The sequence below is a fragment of the Papilio xuthus genome, unplaced genomic scaffold (genome assembly GCF_000836235.2).
Source record: "Papilio xuthus unplaced genomic scaffold, Pxut_1.1 DF825017.1, whole genome shotgun sequence".
Classification (NCBI taxonomy): domain Eukaryota; kingdom Metazoa; phylum Arthropoda; class Insecta; order Lepidoptera; family Papilionidae; genus Papilio; species Papilio xuthus.
In genome coordinates, this window is record NW_013533632.1 from 2,269,803 (window position 1) to 2,291,188 (window position 21,386).

The 21,386-nt window shown below is 32.2% G+C and overlaps 3 protein-coding genes across 3 annotated transcripts; 2 read left to right on the forward strand and 1 right to left on the reverse strand.

Annotated features, from left to right (window-relative positions):
* The first annotated feature begins 6,066 nt into the window (after window positions 1-6,066).
* On the forward strand, window positions 6,067-9,502 carry LOC106126138 (uncharacterized). Its single transcript, XM_013323617.1, has 7 exons — window positions 6,067-6,520; window positions 6,685-6,736; window positions 6,814-7,557; window positions 7,853-7,907; window positions 8,074-8,154; window positions 8,234-8,428; window positions 8,582-9,502. The coding sequence occupies exons 1-7, from the start codon at window positions 6,438-6,440 to the stop codon at window positions 8,614-8,616; spliced, it is 1,245 nt and encodes a 414-aa protein (XP_013179071.1). The 5' UTR covers window positions 6,067-6,437; the 3' UTR covers window positions 8,617-9,502.
* A 3,436-nt stretch (window positions 9,503-12,938) lies between these two features.
* LOC106126144 (uncharacterized) lies at window positions 12,939-16,179 on the reverse strand. The gene is made up of 4 exons (XM_013323624.1): window positions 16,015-16,179; window positions 14,170-14,709; window positions 13,575-13,752; window positions 12,939-13,368 (listed from the first exon to the last, which is right to left on the reverse strand). The coding sequence occupies exons 2-4, from the start codon at window positions 14,697-14,699 to the stop codon at window positions 13,132-13,134; spliced, it is 945 nt and encodes a 314-aa protein (XP_013179078.1). The 5' UTR covers window positions 14,700-14,709; window positions 16,015-16,179; the 3' UTR covers window positions 12,939-13,131.
* Window positions 16,180-16,803: 624 nt separating this feature from the next.
* On the forward strand, window positions 16,804-19,447 carry LOC106126184 (ATP synthase subunit b, mitochondrial). The gene is made up of 5 exons (XM_013323676.1): window positions 16,804-17,867; window positions 18,248-18,332; window positions 18,409-18,521; window positions 18,838-18,931; window positions 19,294-19,447. Exon 1 carries the CDS (start codon window positions 16,866-16,868, stop codon window positions 17,622-17,624), a length of 759 nt encoding a protein of 252 aa, XP_013179130.1. The 5' UTR covers window positions 16,804-16,865; the 3' UTR covers window positions 17,625-17,867; window positions 18,248-18,332; window positions 18,409-18,521; window positions 18,838-18,931; window positions 19,294-19,447.
* Window positions 19,448-21,386: the final 1,939 nt, after the last annotated feature.

Genomic DNA, 21,386 nt, shown 5'->3' on the forward strand with positions numbered 1-21,386 from the left:
CAATGTGGAAGTAGAAATTACAAAATGCTTGATCAATTTTTGCAATAGCCATCGTTAAAATATAGAAATAGTTGTCTGCTTATATGTAGTAATAAATGCATTCATGTTACAATTCATTATTATAAAAGCCTACAATTTTAAACATCTATTTATCTGAAATTAATCAAACTTTCGTGAGACATTATACTAAACTGATATAAAAACGGCTTAACACTCACGTATATCCGTCCGGTGGCGGCACCGACTAGTTTCGAGCCCATCGGGGGCCCTTCATCAGGATGTGGTACTGGTATTATTTCGCGCACGCGGCCCGTCGCTCACTGCGCGCCTGCGCTCTTATGGCGCGTCTTGAGGAGGCGGGGGGCGCGGGTTGCGCCGGCGTCGTCGACGATGTTGGTACCAAAGCGTCGGTGGTGTTGTTCTTGAAGTTTCATCATTAACGACGCCGGCGCAACCCGCGCCCCCCGCCCCTCAAGACGCGCCCAAAGAGCGCAGACGCGCAGTGAGCGACGGGCCGCGTGCGCGAAATAATACCAGTACCACTCATCCTGATGAAGGGCCTCCTATGGGCTCGAAACTAGTCGGTGCCGCCACCGAACGAATATACGTGAGTGTTTAGCCGTGTTTATATATCAGTTTATCTATTTTTCTTTGATTTTATTTGCCGACTTCAATTCGTCCGTATTTTTTTTATTTTTCAAGACCTTTATTTTGTCTCTTATTTATTCACATTCGACATATTTTTTTCCTTCGTTTAAATTAAATTATGCTATCGTTATATTATTCTGAATGCAAGTATAACAGTGAGTTTGCACTGACTAAACATCTGTATAAAAACAATTTGTTGTCTGTCTGAGCGGGATGACAATATGTTTTGTGCTGGTATTATGGCAGTGGAAACTCAAAATATAATTTGAAAATTGATGATTCATTTGTTTGTTAATCTAATGATTTCTGGTTACTTTATTCAATCTGATTTAATGAACTTTATATGAATATAATATTGAATACTAGTTGTTGTTAATGTTATGTCAAGAATATAATCATAGAAATAATTGTTAGGATTTAAAAAAATACAGCTTGATTCTCTTGCGAATATACAGTTATATTATATACTATTATATTCTAATCAATTACCAGTTTCCACTGACGAAGCATTTGTATAAAAACATATCTGAATTCTGTTCGAAAAAATGACATAACCGTACAGTTTTTATACGTGCTTCTTCAGTGGAAACACACGTTAACTTTCTCGTTGTTTGACTTGTAGATCACAATAGTTAAAAATTAGTGAAAGATTTATTAATGTTCTTAAAAATATTAATGATATGAATATTCAAATATACGGTAATCAGTGTCTGTTTACAATATATATGTAATCTTGTATTTAGATGAGTAGATTAAGGAATGAAGGCTGACATAATCAAAGCGTAAACATCAGTATGGGACATAGACTTGATCCAAGGAACTTATGTAGATTGTCAGTCAACAGTATTGGAGTTTAATGTTTAAAAATTTATGACATATTCAAATATTATTGGACTAATATAATCGATTATTGTAGTAGACAGTTTCATTCAATCTCAATGTGGAAATCAGGACTTAAATAAAGACGTAGACGTGATGAATATTGATGTTTCATTTGTTTATCCATTAGAAATAAGATTATAGGAATATTTCCAACAAGTTTTCTATTATTCGCCAACCTCAAATATTCAGAATTTTAAGCGCTACTACACTTCGTTTTGTGATGGATATCTCTCATCATTTATCAGGTTCCAAACCCAGTCATCGTTAGAAAGCCGTGTCCACGTCACAGTAAAAGACAAAAGTCAACGAAGTAGCATAAGCTAAAAAGATATCCCGTGTACATTCTCTTGATGTGTTTGTTCATAGACAAAATACCTGTGCAAAAAACATTGCTCTTATTTCGTTCTTTTTGAAAATTGTATGTAGTAAGTATAGACCGACAAGGCATCTGAACCGGTGGGCATAAGTTAAAATATTATTATAATAGCTTATTAGCGCCCTCTGTCTGTCGCAGCACTGACCTCTATAAATTAACTGGCTGTAAGACAAAGAATTTTGTGCCTCTTTGATTTTCGCCATATTGGCGCTGATTGTAGCGATTTACTGCGGTGGTGTGGTTTGGAACTAATAATATAGATAAAGTTAACTGCCACATAACATCAACAGACGCATTTATTATAAATCGGAACGAAGCAAAACATATTTAAGCTGTCATGTCGTTTATTTCTTTTACGTCATTTTCTATGCTTAAGTAGTTTTTTTATATATTCTGACAGAACTTGCGATAGTAGCGCCACTCTCGCCGGCTTACCCTTCTTTGATTGTAGTAGCTAACGTTCAGTTTTTTTTATGTCAGTTGTCTTCGAGTGCGAAGATTGACCGTTGGTTTTCACTGCTTCCTAACACTGCACCGGCTCTATCAAGACCAGAGAGTGGTTTCGTCTCCGGAGTGGAAGAAGGTGCTGACCCTGGTACCCTGGCTGAAGCTAGGAACCTCCTTCTCCAAATGGGTGCTAAGAAGAAAAGACGCTTCATGTTCCTACGCTTTACAAGGAGAAAAGTTCTGATGAATAAGCATACTTCACTTTAAATTAGGTGTTTCGTACGCTCTATTTAAAATTTTATAGCTATCAATATAGATTTTATTATTTTCATTTCGGTGCACACAAATAGAAAAAACATATCAGTTATTCTCAACCAAATTAAATGTTTTTTTCCTAAATATTATCATGCGACAGATTTTATCAAACATTGCAAATGGTGTCTCAGTTATTAGTTGTATGGATAATGAAATCCAACTTCGAACAAGTTTGTTTGTAATACGTGAGCTAAATATTTCATACGAGAAGCCATGCTCTGCCCTTAAATCGTTTTCCAACTTTTCCATTTTTAATAATTGTTAAAATTAAGCATAGAATGCAGACTGATTATTTCTAGATGTAAGAAACTTATAAAAATATTAAGGCATCTAAAAATATCATGTCAATGAACTACTATTCATAGTTAAGCATCAAAAAAGACCACAGAGTTAGATACATTTAAGACAAGACGATTTTTTAATTATTAATAAACATATGGCTACTTTAATCCGTCCATACGATTATTTTCCTACTATTTTGTAAAGATTTTTAATCTACCTTGTATACATTCCATTGCCTTTTATAATTAAAATGCTTAGTAGAATCAATGAATAGAATTAAGATAATATAATAATTTTTAATCACATGAACAAATCAAATGCATTTCTAGGTTATTTCTTAGTTTAGTTATAATATAATTAAGGTTGAATGGCATACAGCGACCAAATATTTCGATATCGGGTACTTACGCCTATTAGACTTAAATATAATATCAGTTTATATTTTTAAAATAATAATAATGATCAAAAGTAAAATACAGTTCTTTCGTTTCTAGGCTCTATTAATGTTAGTGCCATCCTTTTTTAACAAAAGTGTTGATAGCACACATCGTAAGGATTAATTAAAAAACTGAGAAATTATCGTATCTTTTTTTAATTAAGTATAATTAGTTATTCTGCTACTTGTTAGTAAGACTGTCTACACTATAATTACTTGTAGTGAAGAACTAAAGTAAGCGAAAACTAGTAGGTAATTTAGATTAAGAAACTGGAAAATGTTAAGGATACAACATAAGAATGCTTGAACCGAGTGCTACAGGAACTTAATTCAATCTATACTATGGCGTTAAGGTTTGTTACACAAATGATACTATTAACTTCAAACTTTCCTGAGACATTATAATAAACTTATATACAAACGGCTAAACACTCATGTATATTCGTCCATTAGCGGCACCGACTGACTTCAAGCTCTTCAAACAGCGTCATGAGCGACGGGCCGCGTCCCAGAAATAATACCAGTCCCACTCACCCCGATGAAGGGCCCCCGATGGGCTCGAAACTAGTCGGGGCCGCTATCGAAAGAATATACGTGAGTGTTTAGCCGTTTTTTATATAAGTTTATCAAATGATACAAGCTAAATAAAATATGTTGCTAATAATACAATTAGTAAAATAATTAAGAAAGAAGAAACGGTGCTATGCTCCTCTATGTTGGCAAAAGAAAATAGGCACTGCCTCATAAGAGAATACCCATCATGTTGTTTATGTAATCATGTATAAAAAGCCCATTCTATACCCAACCTTTTCGAAGAAGTTGGCCAATCTAGCGTGAGGTTTTATATCATTTACTGACAGAAAAAGATAATATCTTTCTCTTAATTAAATGACCGCTTGCTTTAGCAATGGCGTAATGTATTAAAATTATTTTTGAATCTACGTTATGAGAATGGAGTTATTTAAAGTATTTTATAGGATACGAAGGATTATAACTTATTGTTAGAAGCCCTAGATTCTAGAGCTCCTATTTAGCTTCACAAATATTCATTTTGAATAATTTTATGTTAATTCTTAATAAAATTGTGAGAATGCTATATGTACCGACTGATTATTTTATTGGTATTATGTTTACTTTAAAAATAACAACAATGAGTTGTTTTAAAATAGTGTTATAAATAAATTTGAAAGTAAACTAACATGGCTTTTTTTTCTTTAATTATTTTTTAAATATATTTATGTATGTGTACATTAATTAAGTGTATTTAAATACGTATAAAACTTCTATGAATTAGTAGAGATGAGTAAGAAAAAGAAAAATGCTTGGTTGTACGTTGTTCTGTGACAGTAAAAATAACAAAGGTTTTCTTCACGGCACCTTTTAAAGTTATGGCAACATTTCAGTCTTTGGTCTGGATACCTGAATACTGCTACAATAATCATAGTTTAATAATCTCAAAAAATCTTACATAGATTTTATTCATATTAAAAACACAGTTTTTCTTACATAAACTACACATTTTTGTAAAACATACCTTTGTCATACTTACAGGGGGCTCGCAAATACGAATATCTGAACTATGGTCAATCACAAACTTATAACCATCTGCATAATTCATACTTACTTTTTTTGTTAGATAGAAATTTATTACTAAGATATTTGTTCTGTGGTAAAATTTTGATTTGTTTACGATTATGTTTACGAAGTACATATCACTTAACTCTGGTACTACTAGATATCGGTACTAGAAATTTTATCTAAATTTACTATACTCTATATAACTTATTGTTCATGTTAAAGAATTAAACGCATAAGTTTTTAGAAAAACGTATTTTGTGTCAAAACCGCTGGCTCAATCAAAATCTTATCAGAGAACAGAGGTGTAGTTTATGAAACAAAAACTGTGTTTCAATATGACCAAAATCTATGTAAGAGTTTTTAAGATATTTGAATAAATGTAAAATAATTTGCAAAGTTTAAAGGGGCCTTTAGGGGCCAAACGAGGTAATTTTGAATAGAGGTAAGTTGGGTTAATAGTGCGTCCCGTCATGACGAATGCTAGTCCGGTATTTGCGCACATAGCTCCGAAACAAATACATCGACTTCAGGTGATTCAGAATAGATTCTTGCGCAGAGCCACGGGAGCCCCGTGGTACATGCGCAACAGTGATCATCATATAGACTTGGACTTGCCCACCATCGCCCAGCACCTGATGTTAGCGTCGCGACGTTATTTTGACCGCAGTCGCTGTCGGCTGCAGCAATCATTCTCGCGAAACGGCCTCATAGCAGGAAGATTTTCTCCTATTAATAATACAAGCGTTGCTGGTGTTTCTTCCGCCACTTCTTCTCCCAGCGATAACGCTCTCCGAAGTGGTAGTAATGTACATATTAATAGCAACCGATCAAGCCGAGGGACGGCCCTCTCGGGCACCCTTGAATCGGAATGCTAAACGCGTAATGAGTGACAGACCAAGCCGAGGTCCCCTCTCGGGGGCCAGTCACTTGATGAAGCCTATACCTAAGCGCTCTAAGAGCTCGGTGACCTCCCAATCCGGTAACAATAACGAAGTAACAGCCCGAGCCGAGGCTCCTGGGGGAGCCTTCGAGTCTTGTTACTCTTAAACGAGGTTCAGGCTAAGCGCTGAAGAAAAAGCTGTAAATGCCTCTTCAAGGCAAACAGTGACTACTCAGTCACAAAAAAATCCATTGTGCACATCTTTCCCGTACACCCTGTAAAAGAAATGTACCATAGTGAAAAAGAATGTGTACTTATCAAAGACAATTTTACATGCTCTTTGTCAAACAACACTGAAAATTGGCCATGACATTGAAAAAGACGCCAGTCATTCCTTTTCCATTTTCCACTGTTTGCACACATCCTGTTCCTTGCTTATTCCCTATTTCCAATACATCCAGCCCCCATTTTTTTTAAAGTTAAATCCAGTTAAATCAATATAACCGCTATCACTACGCACATAACAGATAAGCACAATTTATCGGGACTTTTAAGCTCTCTATTTACAAGTTTCGATTTCGTGTAAAACTACAATGGATCGTGCAAAATATTCCAAACTGCAAAATAAGTGGCGGTGTTATTATGATAAGGGTCAACATGATATATTTAATACGAGGTAAACCAATAGCACGGTATAATAAATTGCTAACGTAATTCCATCGCTACAGTGATTTTAAACGAAGATGTCATTGTAGCCCCGCCCGTCGTTTGTGATATATTGATTGATCGATTTGCGCCTATCATTTCAATTTTTTTTTAATTATTTCACTTTTATTGTAGCTCTGAAGAGGAATCAGATGAAACACCTCCAACACCAATGGAAGAAAATAGTGTACGTATCTATATAATATATTTTTATTGATTTTTATGTTGTAATGACATTGAATGTGTATTTAATATTTTATACAGGTTGCAACAAGTACTACTGATGCAACAGTAACATCAGAGCCGACAGGCTTGCAAGCTGAGGAGCATGAGGAAGAACAACCACCAGATGCGCCTGAATTGCAAGTACCAGATGAAATTGAAGAATCCAGGGAAGAACATGTTCCTGTTAACTTTACACTAGATGAACCTGGTATGGGAAACGGGTTGAAGCTTGAGCTTGCCAAACTACAAAAACTCAAGTTTGAAAAGTCACTGAAGTGTATGGCAGCTCAACAACTTGAATATAGGCAGAGATTGATCAGGCAACTGAATTTGTTGTTAACTCACAATCCCATTGGTGATTTCGACAGAGAAGTATATTCTCTGGAAGATTTAACAGGCCCAATTGGGCCCAAGGTTTCAGAAAGACTGAAAAAGAAGTTTGCCGCAAAAGTAAAGTTCGATGAATATCATGGTGAGATGGAGAATAATATGCAACAGGATATGGTAGAAATGCAAAACCCTGATGAGGTGGAGGATGAAAATACTGAGGGTCAGGAGGATCAACAATGTCACAATGTGACATCCTTATTTAAGCGTCCAAGTGCCCTATATCAGTACAATATGGTACGCCGTTTAGAGACAATATTGGAAGAACCAGAGTCGACTTCGGAAGAACAAGGACAGTCTGATATAGACCAACAATTAGATACAGAAGATGATGTTAGCGAAGATAATGTGGATGGGGACACTGAATCGGACATTTCCCTTAATGAAGACTTTGAGGTATGTTACAATTATATTATAGAATATTGGATTTTTACCTTAACATAATTGAAGCTATTCAAGGTTCAATAGCTGGCAACTTTTGAATGATATAACAAAACATGAGATATCCTTCATGTTTTGCTGTTAACCAAGTTTAAAAAATTTATTATTTCACTGCATAGTAATAACAATAGTTTTACATGACATGCACAAACTGAGCTGAAATTACTATTTTGCGGAGAAATGATTTTGTAATATTGTATTTACGAAAAAGATATAAAGTAACTAATGAATTTTATTTTTACTAAATCAGGAGTTGGAGCGCATAATTACAGAATTCCGCTTTAGAGCTCGTGGACGAAGAGCAGGTACGTTACCATCGTATCGTAATTTTTGCTTAATTTCAGGAAATTATTCCACTGTTTTATAATTTCCCATTCCTTGTCAACTATATTTGAACCATTGTGGAATCTGGCTGGCTATGGTCTGGTACAAGAACAGTAATGTTTCATATCTGTATTTCTAATCTTACAGCTCTGAGACGTCAACGACGATTCAACAACCTCATTATCACAGTCTTGGTTTCCATTGCAATCTCTGTCAGGTTTATGGGAGGTAAGCTTTACTTATTACAAATCAAAAAATTTCAATTCTCTGCAATCTTCTGAATATTATATCTTTAAAATTATTTCAGGTGATCTCGTGGATGAACTTCTAAACTACTGTACTTATGTAGACTCCACCATCATAATATGCTTATTCTCCGCTGTGCTCTGTATATGCAAAATCTATCAGTCAATTGCGTATGCTGATATTGATGATGAAGATGAATACTCGGAGAGTGAGGCATCCGGTGATGGACCATCAGATATGGACATGGATGATGAAGGTACATTTCTTAGTTTATTTTTATTTCCTCTATCCTTACTTAATATTATAAATGCCAAAGTAACTGTCTGTCTGTCCTTTCACACAAAAACCACTGAACCAATTTTTTCCTTATCTCACTTGCTATTTATATTAAGCCGAAAATCTAAATCAGATCCGGAACCGAATGGGAGCTCGGCCGCAGAATAAATGCTTCAACCAGCCATCAATAGCAACTGATACTTCTCAGCCCATCTCATCTACTAAAAACACATGGAGTACATTCTTATATGGATTATTTGATGCTTAAGTAGCATTCTTATTTCTAAGATTTCATTGATATTGTTAATGTTCTTTAATTTAGATAGTTTTTAATCTACACATAATGTAATTGTGTAGATTTATGAATTATATTGATTGTCGTAGTGTCAAGACAAGGATTAATTCATATATAGTTATATTTCGACGCTTTGTTCCTGTATAATTAAACAGTTCGCGGAATTTGTTTCTAGTAGGGTTATCTGCGCAGTGTATAATATATATTTAGATTGTTAATGTATGACAGATGCAACATCAAGGTATGCTGCTTTACTGACAATGTTGTAAGACTTACTTTGTTTTTTTTGACCAAAAATCTAACCTCAAAGAAGGACACATTCAGCATTTAATATTTTGTGCTATCAAACCATTATGTTTTTTTTAGTAATTAAGTTTGTTGTTGCATTTATTCGGTATATTGATATATATTTATATAAAAAGTAGTACACCACAGGCTGCGGTATACATTGCCTCAAGCAACCTGTGGTCAGAGCTGTAGAGAATGGAGCTTCCTCTCTATGTGCATGGTTTCTAAGATGTCTGCTTTTCTATTAGGCCCTTAATACATCAGTTTAGCATTGTTCAACTTAAGATGTTGGTTTACTGATTTGGCTATTTGAATATTGGTAGTTGATCTACCAAACCACTAGTAACCGTATGAGTTGAATCCAAATGTTTTGACAATTTTTCGTTATTAGTTTGTTACATTCATATTAGTACACATTACAAGAAGATTGTAATACCGACTGTGATAGTTTAGTGAAAAATCAGTTCATAATTAGGACTTTTACTGCAATTTTTGCAATTTATTTCATTTATAATAATTTATTTCTTTTCTAATAATTTATTATTATTATTTATAATGATTTACTTTATTTTTTAATTAATAACTCAATTATTATAGTTGTAAGTGTTATTACCTTAAAATTATATACATTTCAAATCATTTCACATTATACTATGTACTACACAAGCCAAAGGGTATAGTCATTATGGTAAGACTGTTATAAGACTGGTAACAAATCACAAGAAATTCTCAATTTTTTTTATTTACTTTAGTACATATTATAATTAGTTTGATTATATTATTTATTATTAAATATTACATTTAGAGAGAAGTTATAGAACAATAGACTTGAATTTGTGATATGTTCTTGATGAACAAAGCTCAGCGAAACATAAAGACTTATTTTTTCGTTAATTATTTTTTAGTTTTTTTTATTTTATTATAAGTTTAACCTATATACAAACTAGTGATAACTTTGCTCAAAAAACTTATACAAATTTTATTTTTAAGTTTATGATTTTTTAATTTAATTTAATTTAATCAATATATTTATAAACTACTATGTGGAAACTAAAAGTCTGAATCAAGATGCCATATAAAAAAAGAATATTTTAACAATTATAACAATATTAAACAAAAAATATACAATTAAATACCGCCTACCATAGCCAGCCACACACATTCAGTTTTAAATACATAGTCTTAACTGAACAGCGGAACCAAATGTAAATGTCAACTTACACTTAATGTGTAGTTCAGTTTGTGCATTTACAACTGAACATGTGTGATTGACTTTACTCTAAGACTGTATTAGAGTTTATTTTACAATTCCATGTTTTAAGGTTACCCTAGAAACTATTAATGCTATATGAAATAATTACCCAAAAAAAGTTATGTTTTCGTAGTGTTTATTGTTATGTTGCAAGTTCATTTGATGACGAATGACATCTTTCGCAAAGTATTATGTGATTAAGGATCTTGTTTAGTCTTTAATACATATATAACGTGGTACTTCAAGTCCACTGTGTTTAAAATATTCACTATAATAAAGTTTATTGGAATCATGTATTTGTTTTATTATACCTAACATTGTCCTCAAATTATGAAATCGTTTTTAGGTCTTTGATAAATACATTATATGCAAAGAATCCTTCGCTGAGAAGTGCATTGACAAAAACTGTCTTGATCGCCCTTAAATTATAAATGTTTTGGTAGATTGTGATATGGATTAAAGAAAGAAAAGTTGTCTTACTAATATTATAAATTCGAGTGTTTATATCGATGGATGGATGTTTGTTTGAAGGTATCTCCGGAACAAGTGAATGGATCTCGATGAAATATGGCATACATATAGAACAGAATCTGGAAGAACCCATAGGTTACTAATTGTTTTGTTTTTTATTTCTACGCGTACGTAGTCGCAGGAGACAACTAATTACAAAATAAAAAACAAAAATTTCTATTTATTAAATTTAATCAATATAAAATATGAAAAATTTTGAGACTCAAATATCACAAAGAAAATTTATTTCTCACTAAGAATTATAAGATTATTCATGAAAATACCTACCGATTATAATACTTCAAACATTTCAAGCAACATAGTACAAATTAAAAGATACCATTGTCCGCCTCAAATGTAATTTCAACCAATTACAAGCAATCAAAAACATATACACTAGTTGTTCCAATTTTAAAACAACTAATACTGACATTGTACTGAGAAATTTAAAAGATGTGTAACCAATGTACAAAAACATCGAGATAAAAACAATTTGCAATCTTCGGAATCATGTTATCAACAAAATATGCAAAATATTTTTATTTCAACTTATAAAATATAATATGTTCCCACAAAAATACATAACATTAAATGTATATACGATTCTAAAACACAGAATAGAAATAAAATCAGCCTTTGACCATCTTCCAATATGTTTTACATTCTAATTCAGAGCTTATTAAAAAGAAAAATGCACCAATTGGAAATTATTACAAAAATATAAAATACTTATATTTAAAATTAAAAACTATAGAAATAATTGTAAAATCCTTATAAAGTATTCCATTTGAGGTTATTGCAAACTAAAAATTAAATGGATTTATTAAAAAGAAAATAAGTTTATTATGTAGAGTAGTAACATGTATCATAAGAGAACATTGAAACATTTGAGAAATATGTATTGTATTTGACAATTTTCTGCTAAAACTCATTACGACTGACTTCTTGCGAGCATTACTACTTTACCTTAAACCTTATTTCCTTTTCAAATATTTAAAAAAACCATTAAAGATAATAAACAGATCTGACAAATATGAGTATTAGGAACTCAAAGATTAATCTCCTTAAAATAATCTGAACATATTTTGAAAGCCACAACCAAATTGACACATTCACTATGAAATAATCAGCAATAGAAATTACATTTAGTACATTATTTTATATGAGAAACTGTTACAAAAAAAATCCAAACAGTGTTTTATTGCAATTTAACATAAATCATACTGAAGATATATGTAAGAACCTTTAAAGACTAAAAAAGGACATTAATTTCATCAATAATATAACTGCCTTATCCTAAAGAAATACATAGCTAGAAGAGTTTCGCAATAAATTTATCAAAAATATCTTCACATACCAAATTATGATACTCCCCTGTTTAATTTATCACAATATCAATTGAAATGGAAGGAAGCATATATTATTAATACATAAAACACAAACCTTTAAATGGATGGCTGTTGCAAACAAAAACTACACTTAAAATCACCATTTCTAAGTGATCATCAAATCGAAATCAAGAAAATTCAAATTAAATTACTCTTACTGGAAGGCGTAACAAAAATAATTGAGCCGTGATATCTATATATTTAAAAAAATATTCCATCTAAAATTGGAATATATACAGACTATAATCATATTATTTTTAATTATGAGTAATATTAGAAAAAATGCAAAATACACTGGTTCATATTCATACAACTTTGAAAACATCACTTAATAGTGACAGCTCTCATTCATTTTCAACAAAACTTTTTTGCGAATTAATGTTCAAACTGGGATAATCAAGAGTTACTGTCCTTCCCGTTGGACAGCCTCGTTAAGGAAGAAACTTGAGCAAGAGAGAAACCTCTAAAGTAAATAAAATAGCATGATTCCTTAGACTCTCACTCATGTATGTTTACTATGTAGCAGTTTAAACTTTCATAGTATGACAATTTATTAATACAAATTTTAAAAGCTTAAAAAAGCTAATAATCATGTCTAAAAAACTTTATGTTGATACTAGCGGACCCGACAGACGTCCTGTCTATGTGTCTTTAATTTGAATAAATTAATATGAAGTTAATATTTGATGAAAATTGTGAATCTAAACCATTCCCAGGTCCCCTTTAACACACACAAAAAATTTCATTAAAATCGGTCCAGTCATTTGAGAGAAGTTCAGACATACACACTCACAGAAGAATTATATATACAAACATTGTATAAAACAAGCCGATTTTTACAACTACAAATTTCCACATTAAAAGGTGTAAAATAGTGTTTTTTTTAAAGATCTCGTCTTGATTGTTTTACCATTGATATGGGTGTAATATATGAAATAAATTTCATATATTTACATGATACAACAATCACTACATTGTAACATATAATGAAGCCATACAACTATACATTCCTCCTTTTCTGTACCGGAATCAGGAGTTTGTTCTTTCGATAGTGATTGCCTACGCATCATGTTAACTTTATCAACAACATCTTCACCTTTGCACTGCGGATTGTTGTTGGTGTTGGTTTCTTCATTTGATATATCCTCTTTGGCACCATTGACACTTGTATTGGAGACACCAGCCTCCTGTTTAACATAAAAAAAACTCGATTGTTACACTTTAAAAATTACTTATGCAATTTAATCCAAATACATTAACAGCATAAGTTTTGAAACTGCGTAATGGCGGTTCAACCTTTTCAGTGTCAAGGTTAACTGCGTGCTGCGCAGTGACTTCTCCCCGAATCACTTTAACCGCCTACTCTTACATTTATATCTATCTATTCACTTACATTTCCTTCACGTTCGTGTTGATCGTCATATTTTTCGTGATACAAATGATTCAGACCAAGAGATTGTTCGCTATTATTTTCCCTAAAATAAACTGGAGGCGCCATTTTCAGAGTTCCAGAAGGGAATAGATCCCGCTCCTTACTTGTTTCAATTTTATCAATCGGACGATCAGAAATTCTGAAAGAGAACAATAAAACAAATCAACTAATTCTTTAATTCATATCATTATTTTGGTTTTTGCTACTCACCTTGTAAATTTAAGAAACACGGAATATACAATCTGGTAGTTAGTAGTATGTTATCAAAATATAACACGCTTTATTATTATTTACTCGTATCCCGGCAGATGCGAATTTGTGAAAAACAAGTTGTCAATTAACAAAATACAAATGTCAGATGTCAAACGAATAACGCTGACGCCATCTTTGATAAATTTAACTTTTTTTGGTCACATTTCTGTTACCGTACTTACAATACGGCTAAAAAAAATTTTATTTGCAAAACGTAGAAAGTTGCTTAATTTGTCGCTTTTTTATAGGGATATCAAACTTGAAATTAAAGACAAATAAAATAATAAATAATTATTCTACTTACAAGTTATACATTGAAGGTGTTCTTTCTTTGGAACGGTCCCGTCCATCAACATTTTTTAAGTTATCTTTTAACTTGTTGCGTCTTTTCGTTGGTAGCCATATTATTCCAAATGTTATTGATGATTTTTTATTTTTAGCATCCTTATAAGAAGAAACATAGTTCTTATCTGCAACTGGTGTTGGTTGTGACACTAAGGTGGAAAGCCCATGATTTTTAGAACTTCCCGCCTTTTCTCCAAAAATATTTGTGGAATATTTCTTGTCATTATTTGTCGAAGCTGAAGTCGCGAAATTATTTTTATTTTGTTTTGGATTAGTAGCAGTAACAGTACTACCAATTTTGCCATGGAAGTTTTCAGTAGTGCTTTTCTTCGTTGTCTGGTTCATAGTAGTAGTTTTAACAGAAACTTTGTTCGTCTGTTTTTTCCCATAATCCAAAATGTTACTGGACTTTTTAGACGAGGACTTACCAATTAGGCCGTCCATGCCACCTTTTTTAATATCTTTTACCATTTTTTTGCTTGACGGCATCGGATTAATCCTAAAAGAACAATGTAAAACTATGTAATCGAAACAGATTTTTGTGATATCTTAAAATAACACTAATAATGCCATAATATTTTTAAGTGGATTTTCCCATTAATACCTATTTAGCGACTACAAAACCCATTTCCACGATATAATATGATATATACTCTGTTACAATTAATATTATACTACTAAGCCACTTATGATTTTCGAGTGTGTAAAGTAAAATGTGCTTGCACAATTAACTACAATTTGTATTACGTGGTATGTCCTGTTTTTATCATTTACGGCGTGTTTTAAACTTAGTAAAATGTTATTTTGGGAATTCTTATCACCTAGACTAGATTGTTCTAATTAAATTTACTGATGATCATAGTGCCATTTACTATAAAATAAAAAAATAAAAAAAATTAATATCGTAATTGTTATTAAAATTGAACATTGATAATTTAAGCAGGTGCGTATTTCTTTAATTCTTAACAAATATCGTGAGTATTTTTAGAATAGGGACAACATAGATAACTGTGTAGTAAATACCTATTACTTTTTAAAGCACTCGCGTGGCTATTATAAATTGATAACTTACGATTAATTAATTTAATGATTCTACATAAGTTATTACGAAACGTTCTAGATAGAATAAGTACTGTTGCGAGTTGAAATTTTTTATTCGTCTAAATTAATGGCTTTATTAAATTCACCATAAAATTGATCCGTTGAGATTATTTCTTTCCTTACTGCTAAATGGATTGATTAGGTTATTTGGATATTACATTGTTAAAAAAATATATATACAAATTCTTCGATATCGATTTGTTAGACCAAAACGAGTTGTACCTCGTATTAGTGGGATATGAGCAGGGAAATGATAATTATGACAAATTCCATTATGAGTATGTTTGTTTATCAATCAATATAGATTTACAAACAAACTGGAAATACTAGTTTGGTTCAAAGCTTGACCTTACATTAAAATTGCGCTTATGAAATAATATGTATCTGTAAGTATTTCGTTGTTATTTTGTTTTTTTTTTAATTATTTAAAAGTCGATTGCGTTATATCGATTTAATCCATGTCCTTTGTTTCCCTTAGTGCTATTTGACGACAGACTTGTGGAGCATTTGTAAGATATCTCAGGTCATTAGAGGGCAAGACGCGTGTGTTTTGTATTAAACTGTATAGTGCCGTTAAGAGACCTATTTTATAACTTCGAAATATCTAATACATTCTTAAAAATTATACTTGAGTTTTCTATACAAAAAATAAACATTAAATAAGTTAGTGAAAGTGTGGATTTAAAATGATTTTATTACTTACTATTTTTGATTGTCTTCTATGTAATTTGAGACGTCGTTGAATCTTATTGCTTGTATTCACTGGTTGGTATAACAGTAAGAGTAAATTACGATAATGATTAAATTAAAAATACAAATGTACGCGACCGCGCGATGCCACCGTCCTCGTATACTGACGAGTAAGTCACGGAGCCGTTTTACTTTCGCAACATATGAACATAAGCCTGTACCTCGTTACGTCACCATTTAATAAACCTAAATGACCATTAGTAGATACGGTATTCTTTTGTCATTAATTGACTTGATATTCCTACAATTTTAACACATAACTTTTTTAGAATCGATTATTTTGGTAGTCCGATCACGCTTGACCAAGATGACCTTTGGGTAAAAGTAAAGCTGTTTAATTTTGAGGCCGTATCACCTTCAATTTAAAGGCGTCGCAAGCCTATGAAGTCTACAGCTGTATAATGATATGTAAAAAAATATCTATATACCTACAATAATCTTACTAATATTATTATATAAATACGAATGTTAGAATGCATGGATGGATGGATGTTTGTTAGTATCTCCAGATCGGCTGCATAAATTTCGCTGAAATTTGGCATAGCTTGGAATAACACATATTCTACCTATTAAGTATTGTTTCTAATTCCGCGCGAACGGAATTGTGGGCGACAGCTAGTATATCATATCATCGAAATAAAGTTTAATTGTTACTCAGTTCTTACTGGCACTAAACATTTATATAAAAAAATATGATATGTCATATATATGACATTATAATTTGACAATTCGTAAGATATTATAAAGTAAACGTAAACATACTCGTTGTCACAAAAGATCGTTAATTATCATAAGTATTCAGTCATGAATATCCAAAGATTGATGCTTTTAAAATATAAACCACGATATTTAACACACAAAGTTGTTTTTGGCACACACAATGAAACATGTCCGGAATATATGAAGCAATTTGATAAACCTGGAAATGGATCACTCAAACGAGCGGAAAAATCTGGTAAAGTACGCCTTGGATTCGTACCTGAAGAGTTTTTTGTATTCTTCTATCCGAAAACCGGAGTCACGGGACCATATCTTTTTGGTATTATGCTTTTAAACTATTTGGTTAGTAAAGAAATATATGTTATGGAGCATGAATATTATATTGGTTTGTCCGTACTTGTTATTGTTTGTTATGGTACTAAAAAACTCGGTCCCCTGGCGGCTGCTAGCTTGGATAAAGAAGTAGATAAAGTAGAAGCAAGTTATAATTCAGCTAGAAAAGAAGAAGAATCTACATACGAAACTATAATTAAAAATGGTAAAACAGCACAATTGAGAGCGAATGGACAAAAGTTACTTATTGAGGCTAAAAAAGAAAACGTCGCAATGCAACTTGAAGCAAATTATAGAGAAAGGTTAATGCACGTTTATAATAGTATCAAACGTCGTTTGGAATATCATGTTAAATTAACAAGAGTAGAAACTAATATTCATCAGAAGTGGATGTGTGCTTGGATTTTAGACAACGTTTTAAAGTCAATAACTCCTGAAATCGAGAAGAAAATTATTAATGAAGCTATTGAAAACCTAAGCAAACTAGCTAGTCATGCGGGAAATAAATAAAATCTTTTCAACTGAATTTTTTATTTAATTATGTTTTATGTTATTGAATTATTGTTTTTAATTTTGCATGAAATTAATTACAAACACGAATGATTACAATTTACTTGTCAATGCAAAGGAGTCAAGAAGGCTTTATGTTTCCAAAGGCAGAATTTGTTATTAGTTTATTTTTATTAGATTTAGTAAAATGTCAACTACAATTTAATTTTAGTTCAACAACATCACGTAGTACAACTATAAATGGTAAGTTTGTTATTAATATTTTGTTCTATTAAATCCTTGAATAATTCTAGGATAACAATGACATCGAATCTATATGACATTTGGCATAGTCTCACTAATATAATAAATGCGAATATTTGGTTGTATGGGTGGATGGATGCCGCCGGAACGGGTCAACGAATTTTGATGAAATTTTCTTTGTTGAAAATTTAGTATACCATACATGTAAAACATAGTCTGGAAGTACACGTACTTGTTAAGTTTTTTTAATTCCACACTATGTTCTATATGTGTGCCAAATTTTATCAAAATCCGTTGAGCCGTTCCGGAGACACTTTCAAATAAACTTCCATCCATACATCTCAACATTATGATTTATAATTTATCGTATATTGTTTTAGATCTTATATTCTATAATCCCGAAGTTCTTTGTAAATTGCAGCCCATTGCATATGACTGTAATAAAAGTGGTTATAATATACCACGGTAAGTATAATTAAGATAACTATAGCAAATTGCACTTTTAATTATTTTCTTCGTAATACTATTATGACATTTACAGGTATTATTATGATGTTAAATTAGAGGATTGCAAAGCAGGTTCCTTTGGCAATGATTGTGAATACAATCTTAATCAATTTAAATCTATAAAAGCATGTCACAGCACTTGTCGACGTATGTACTTTTGTATCTTTGATTTTTCCCTTTTATTTCTAGTTTACGTATATTATTTTATTAGAATCTCTTTTGATAGCTGGTGTTTTTCAAATTGGAGTAGACTAATTATTTTCATTAAATCCCTGTAGTTGAACTACGTTTAGACCAGGACAGGCGAACTAATAGCCATAGTAAAATGCTTTTTATCAACCTGCAGAAAAATACATGGCAATTGTTATGTGAAGTGTTTTATTGCCGTTACAAAATATAAGTGTTAAATTTCCATCGCATTTAATGTAAAATGTTTTCTTCTGATAAACTTAATTATTTTCAGTGTCAGGTTTAGACCCGATCGATTATAAACTTCCATTTGAGATATCTTGTAGACTACAACCTGATTTTGGCGTGTGTAACAGTTATCATCCTATGTAAGTTATTTTTTTTTAATTTTTCCAATTATCTTTATAATACCTTTTGGATTCTGTAAAATTCTGACGTCATCAGCCAGTATAAATCATCACCGAAAGGCCTATCCAAGTTACGGATAACTAGACTATAGTCAACCACACTGGCGAAATGTGGGTTTACGATGTTTTTCATACAACTTATTAGTAAACTAAATTACTGTGTACGTCCACTGCCGACAAACTGTACAAAAATCTATTTTTTTCTAAGAGAAGAGAACGATGAGAGAAAATCGAGTATGTTTTTATTACAAAAATTGAGCTTCATTTCTAATGTCTTTTGTTCCTTTTTATGTTGGTATTATTGAAACATATTTTTTATACAGGTGGTACTTTGATATGACAACGAGGACTTGCAAAGGTTTCTCGTACAGCGGTTGTGGAGGTAACATGAATAGATTTCATAGCAGTCGCCTCTGCACAAAACGATGTCGATCACTTGTCGAATGATTATGTGAAATAAAGGTTTGTGTCATGTGTCACCTTTAATTCAGTTACTACAGTTATATAATACCCTTAAATTATGTATTTACCATATTTCTAAACCAAGAAAAATATTTTTTAACAAATATTTCTTAGAAAGAACGTAATTATTACTTTTATAAATAAAAAAAAATACTGTTAAAGTGAAATAGCGATAGTCGCAACATTGCTCGTCTATCTTATTTCCTTGGAGATGTTGGGGATTGAATATTTAGGCAGGACGAAGTTCCGTAGGACAGGATTTTACATGTTATCAAAAGGTTCACGAGCTCAGCCACTTCTTGTCAACCACGCTCTACTGCTTCCTCCGTCTCCACGCCTGATGAAATATATGTTACCAATAAATTGTGAACTTCGACAATTTAAAATCGGACGAAACACTTGTAAAATAACATCCCTAAAACATGTAACAATCTGTTTTGTACGGATAAACAATGTATACTTGCGATAAAACTGCAGCGTGGATAACACCGGAATCTTTAAATATCTTTATTTCGAAATCACCCATTAAACATTTTCTTCGTACAAATCAAACGCTCTTCCGCCTACCTATTATTTTATGAAAAAAAAACATATTTTTCATGGAGATTTGTTCGACCAAATATGATTTTTTGAAACAAAATATAAAGAATAGTGGGCCTGTCCGGAGACGAGTGCTTCGTGAAAAAATTTTAACCACTCACGCATTTGAATTTTTTAAAACCTAGTTGTCGGTCCGCAAAAAGAATAATAAAAACACTTAAATAATTTGAAAAATTTATAAGATCGACAAACAGTTTTATTTCAAACTAGATGTCGCCCGAAACTGCATTCGAGCGGAATTAAAAAAAAAACTTAATTTGTAGCCTACGTTTTCTTCCAGAATTTGTTCTGTATCTATGCCCAATTTCAGCGAGATCCATGCTGCCTGATGGTCTGGAGATACCTTTTAAAAAACATCTATCCTTCCATCGATCTAAGCTTTCGCATTTATAATATTAGTAAGATGTTGAACAAAAGGAAGTCAGAACTTCTACAACAGTGGTGGCGAGGCGGCCAATACCTCTAATAACCATTGCCGGCCAGCTTCATGGTCTACGGCAGCATTCCCTTAACAGTGCTCTTGCCAGATGAATAACAAGAGTGTGAAGAAATTAGATAACTCCACAAACACCGCTTGACTGTGTAGAAACGGACTTCCCAATAGTATTGCAGCGGGAGTTCCTTATATAGTTTCAAATGACAAAAACTTCGATAGCGAGATTCAGCATCCCTGATGTTCAAAGTTTTCTTAGTACCGCGTACTTAAGGAAAAAAACCCAAGGCCACCTAGGAATTCATATCATGCAGCGTAATGATTCAGCGCAACCGAGGCTACAAGCTACTGTCAAGGTTAGACAAGACTGAATTTGTTATCTTCTCAATCTCGTAACTTGTCTATATATCATAATTTTTATAGATGCATGCTTGCCAACGAATATAACGAAGTACACTTAACCTATTATAATATTGCGTTGCAATCACTGCTTAACTTTTAGTAAATAGCCTTAAGTGATTTAATTATTAAAACTTTCGTGAGACATTATACTAAACTGATATGAAAACGGCTAAACACTCACGTATATTCGTCCGGTGGCGGCACCGACTAGATTGGAGCCCATCGGGGGCCCTTCATCAGGATGAGTGGTACTGGTATTATTTCGCGGACTCGGCTCCAAGCTCACAGTCTTATGTAAGTGATATAATAAAAATTGAAAGATATTACCCACTTTGAGAAACAATGGAAAACTTCGTCCAATATGGAAATTGTAATTTACCATATCGCGTAAACAGTGTTTGGCTTATTGCACAAAAGATGGCATCGATAAATCGCACTATACTTAAATGTTTAAATTTCTTCAGATAAATATAAAAGTTACAGAAAAAATGTAAGAGTTTATAAATGCGATTGATTGGT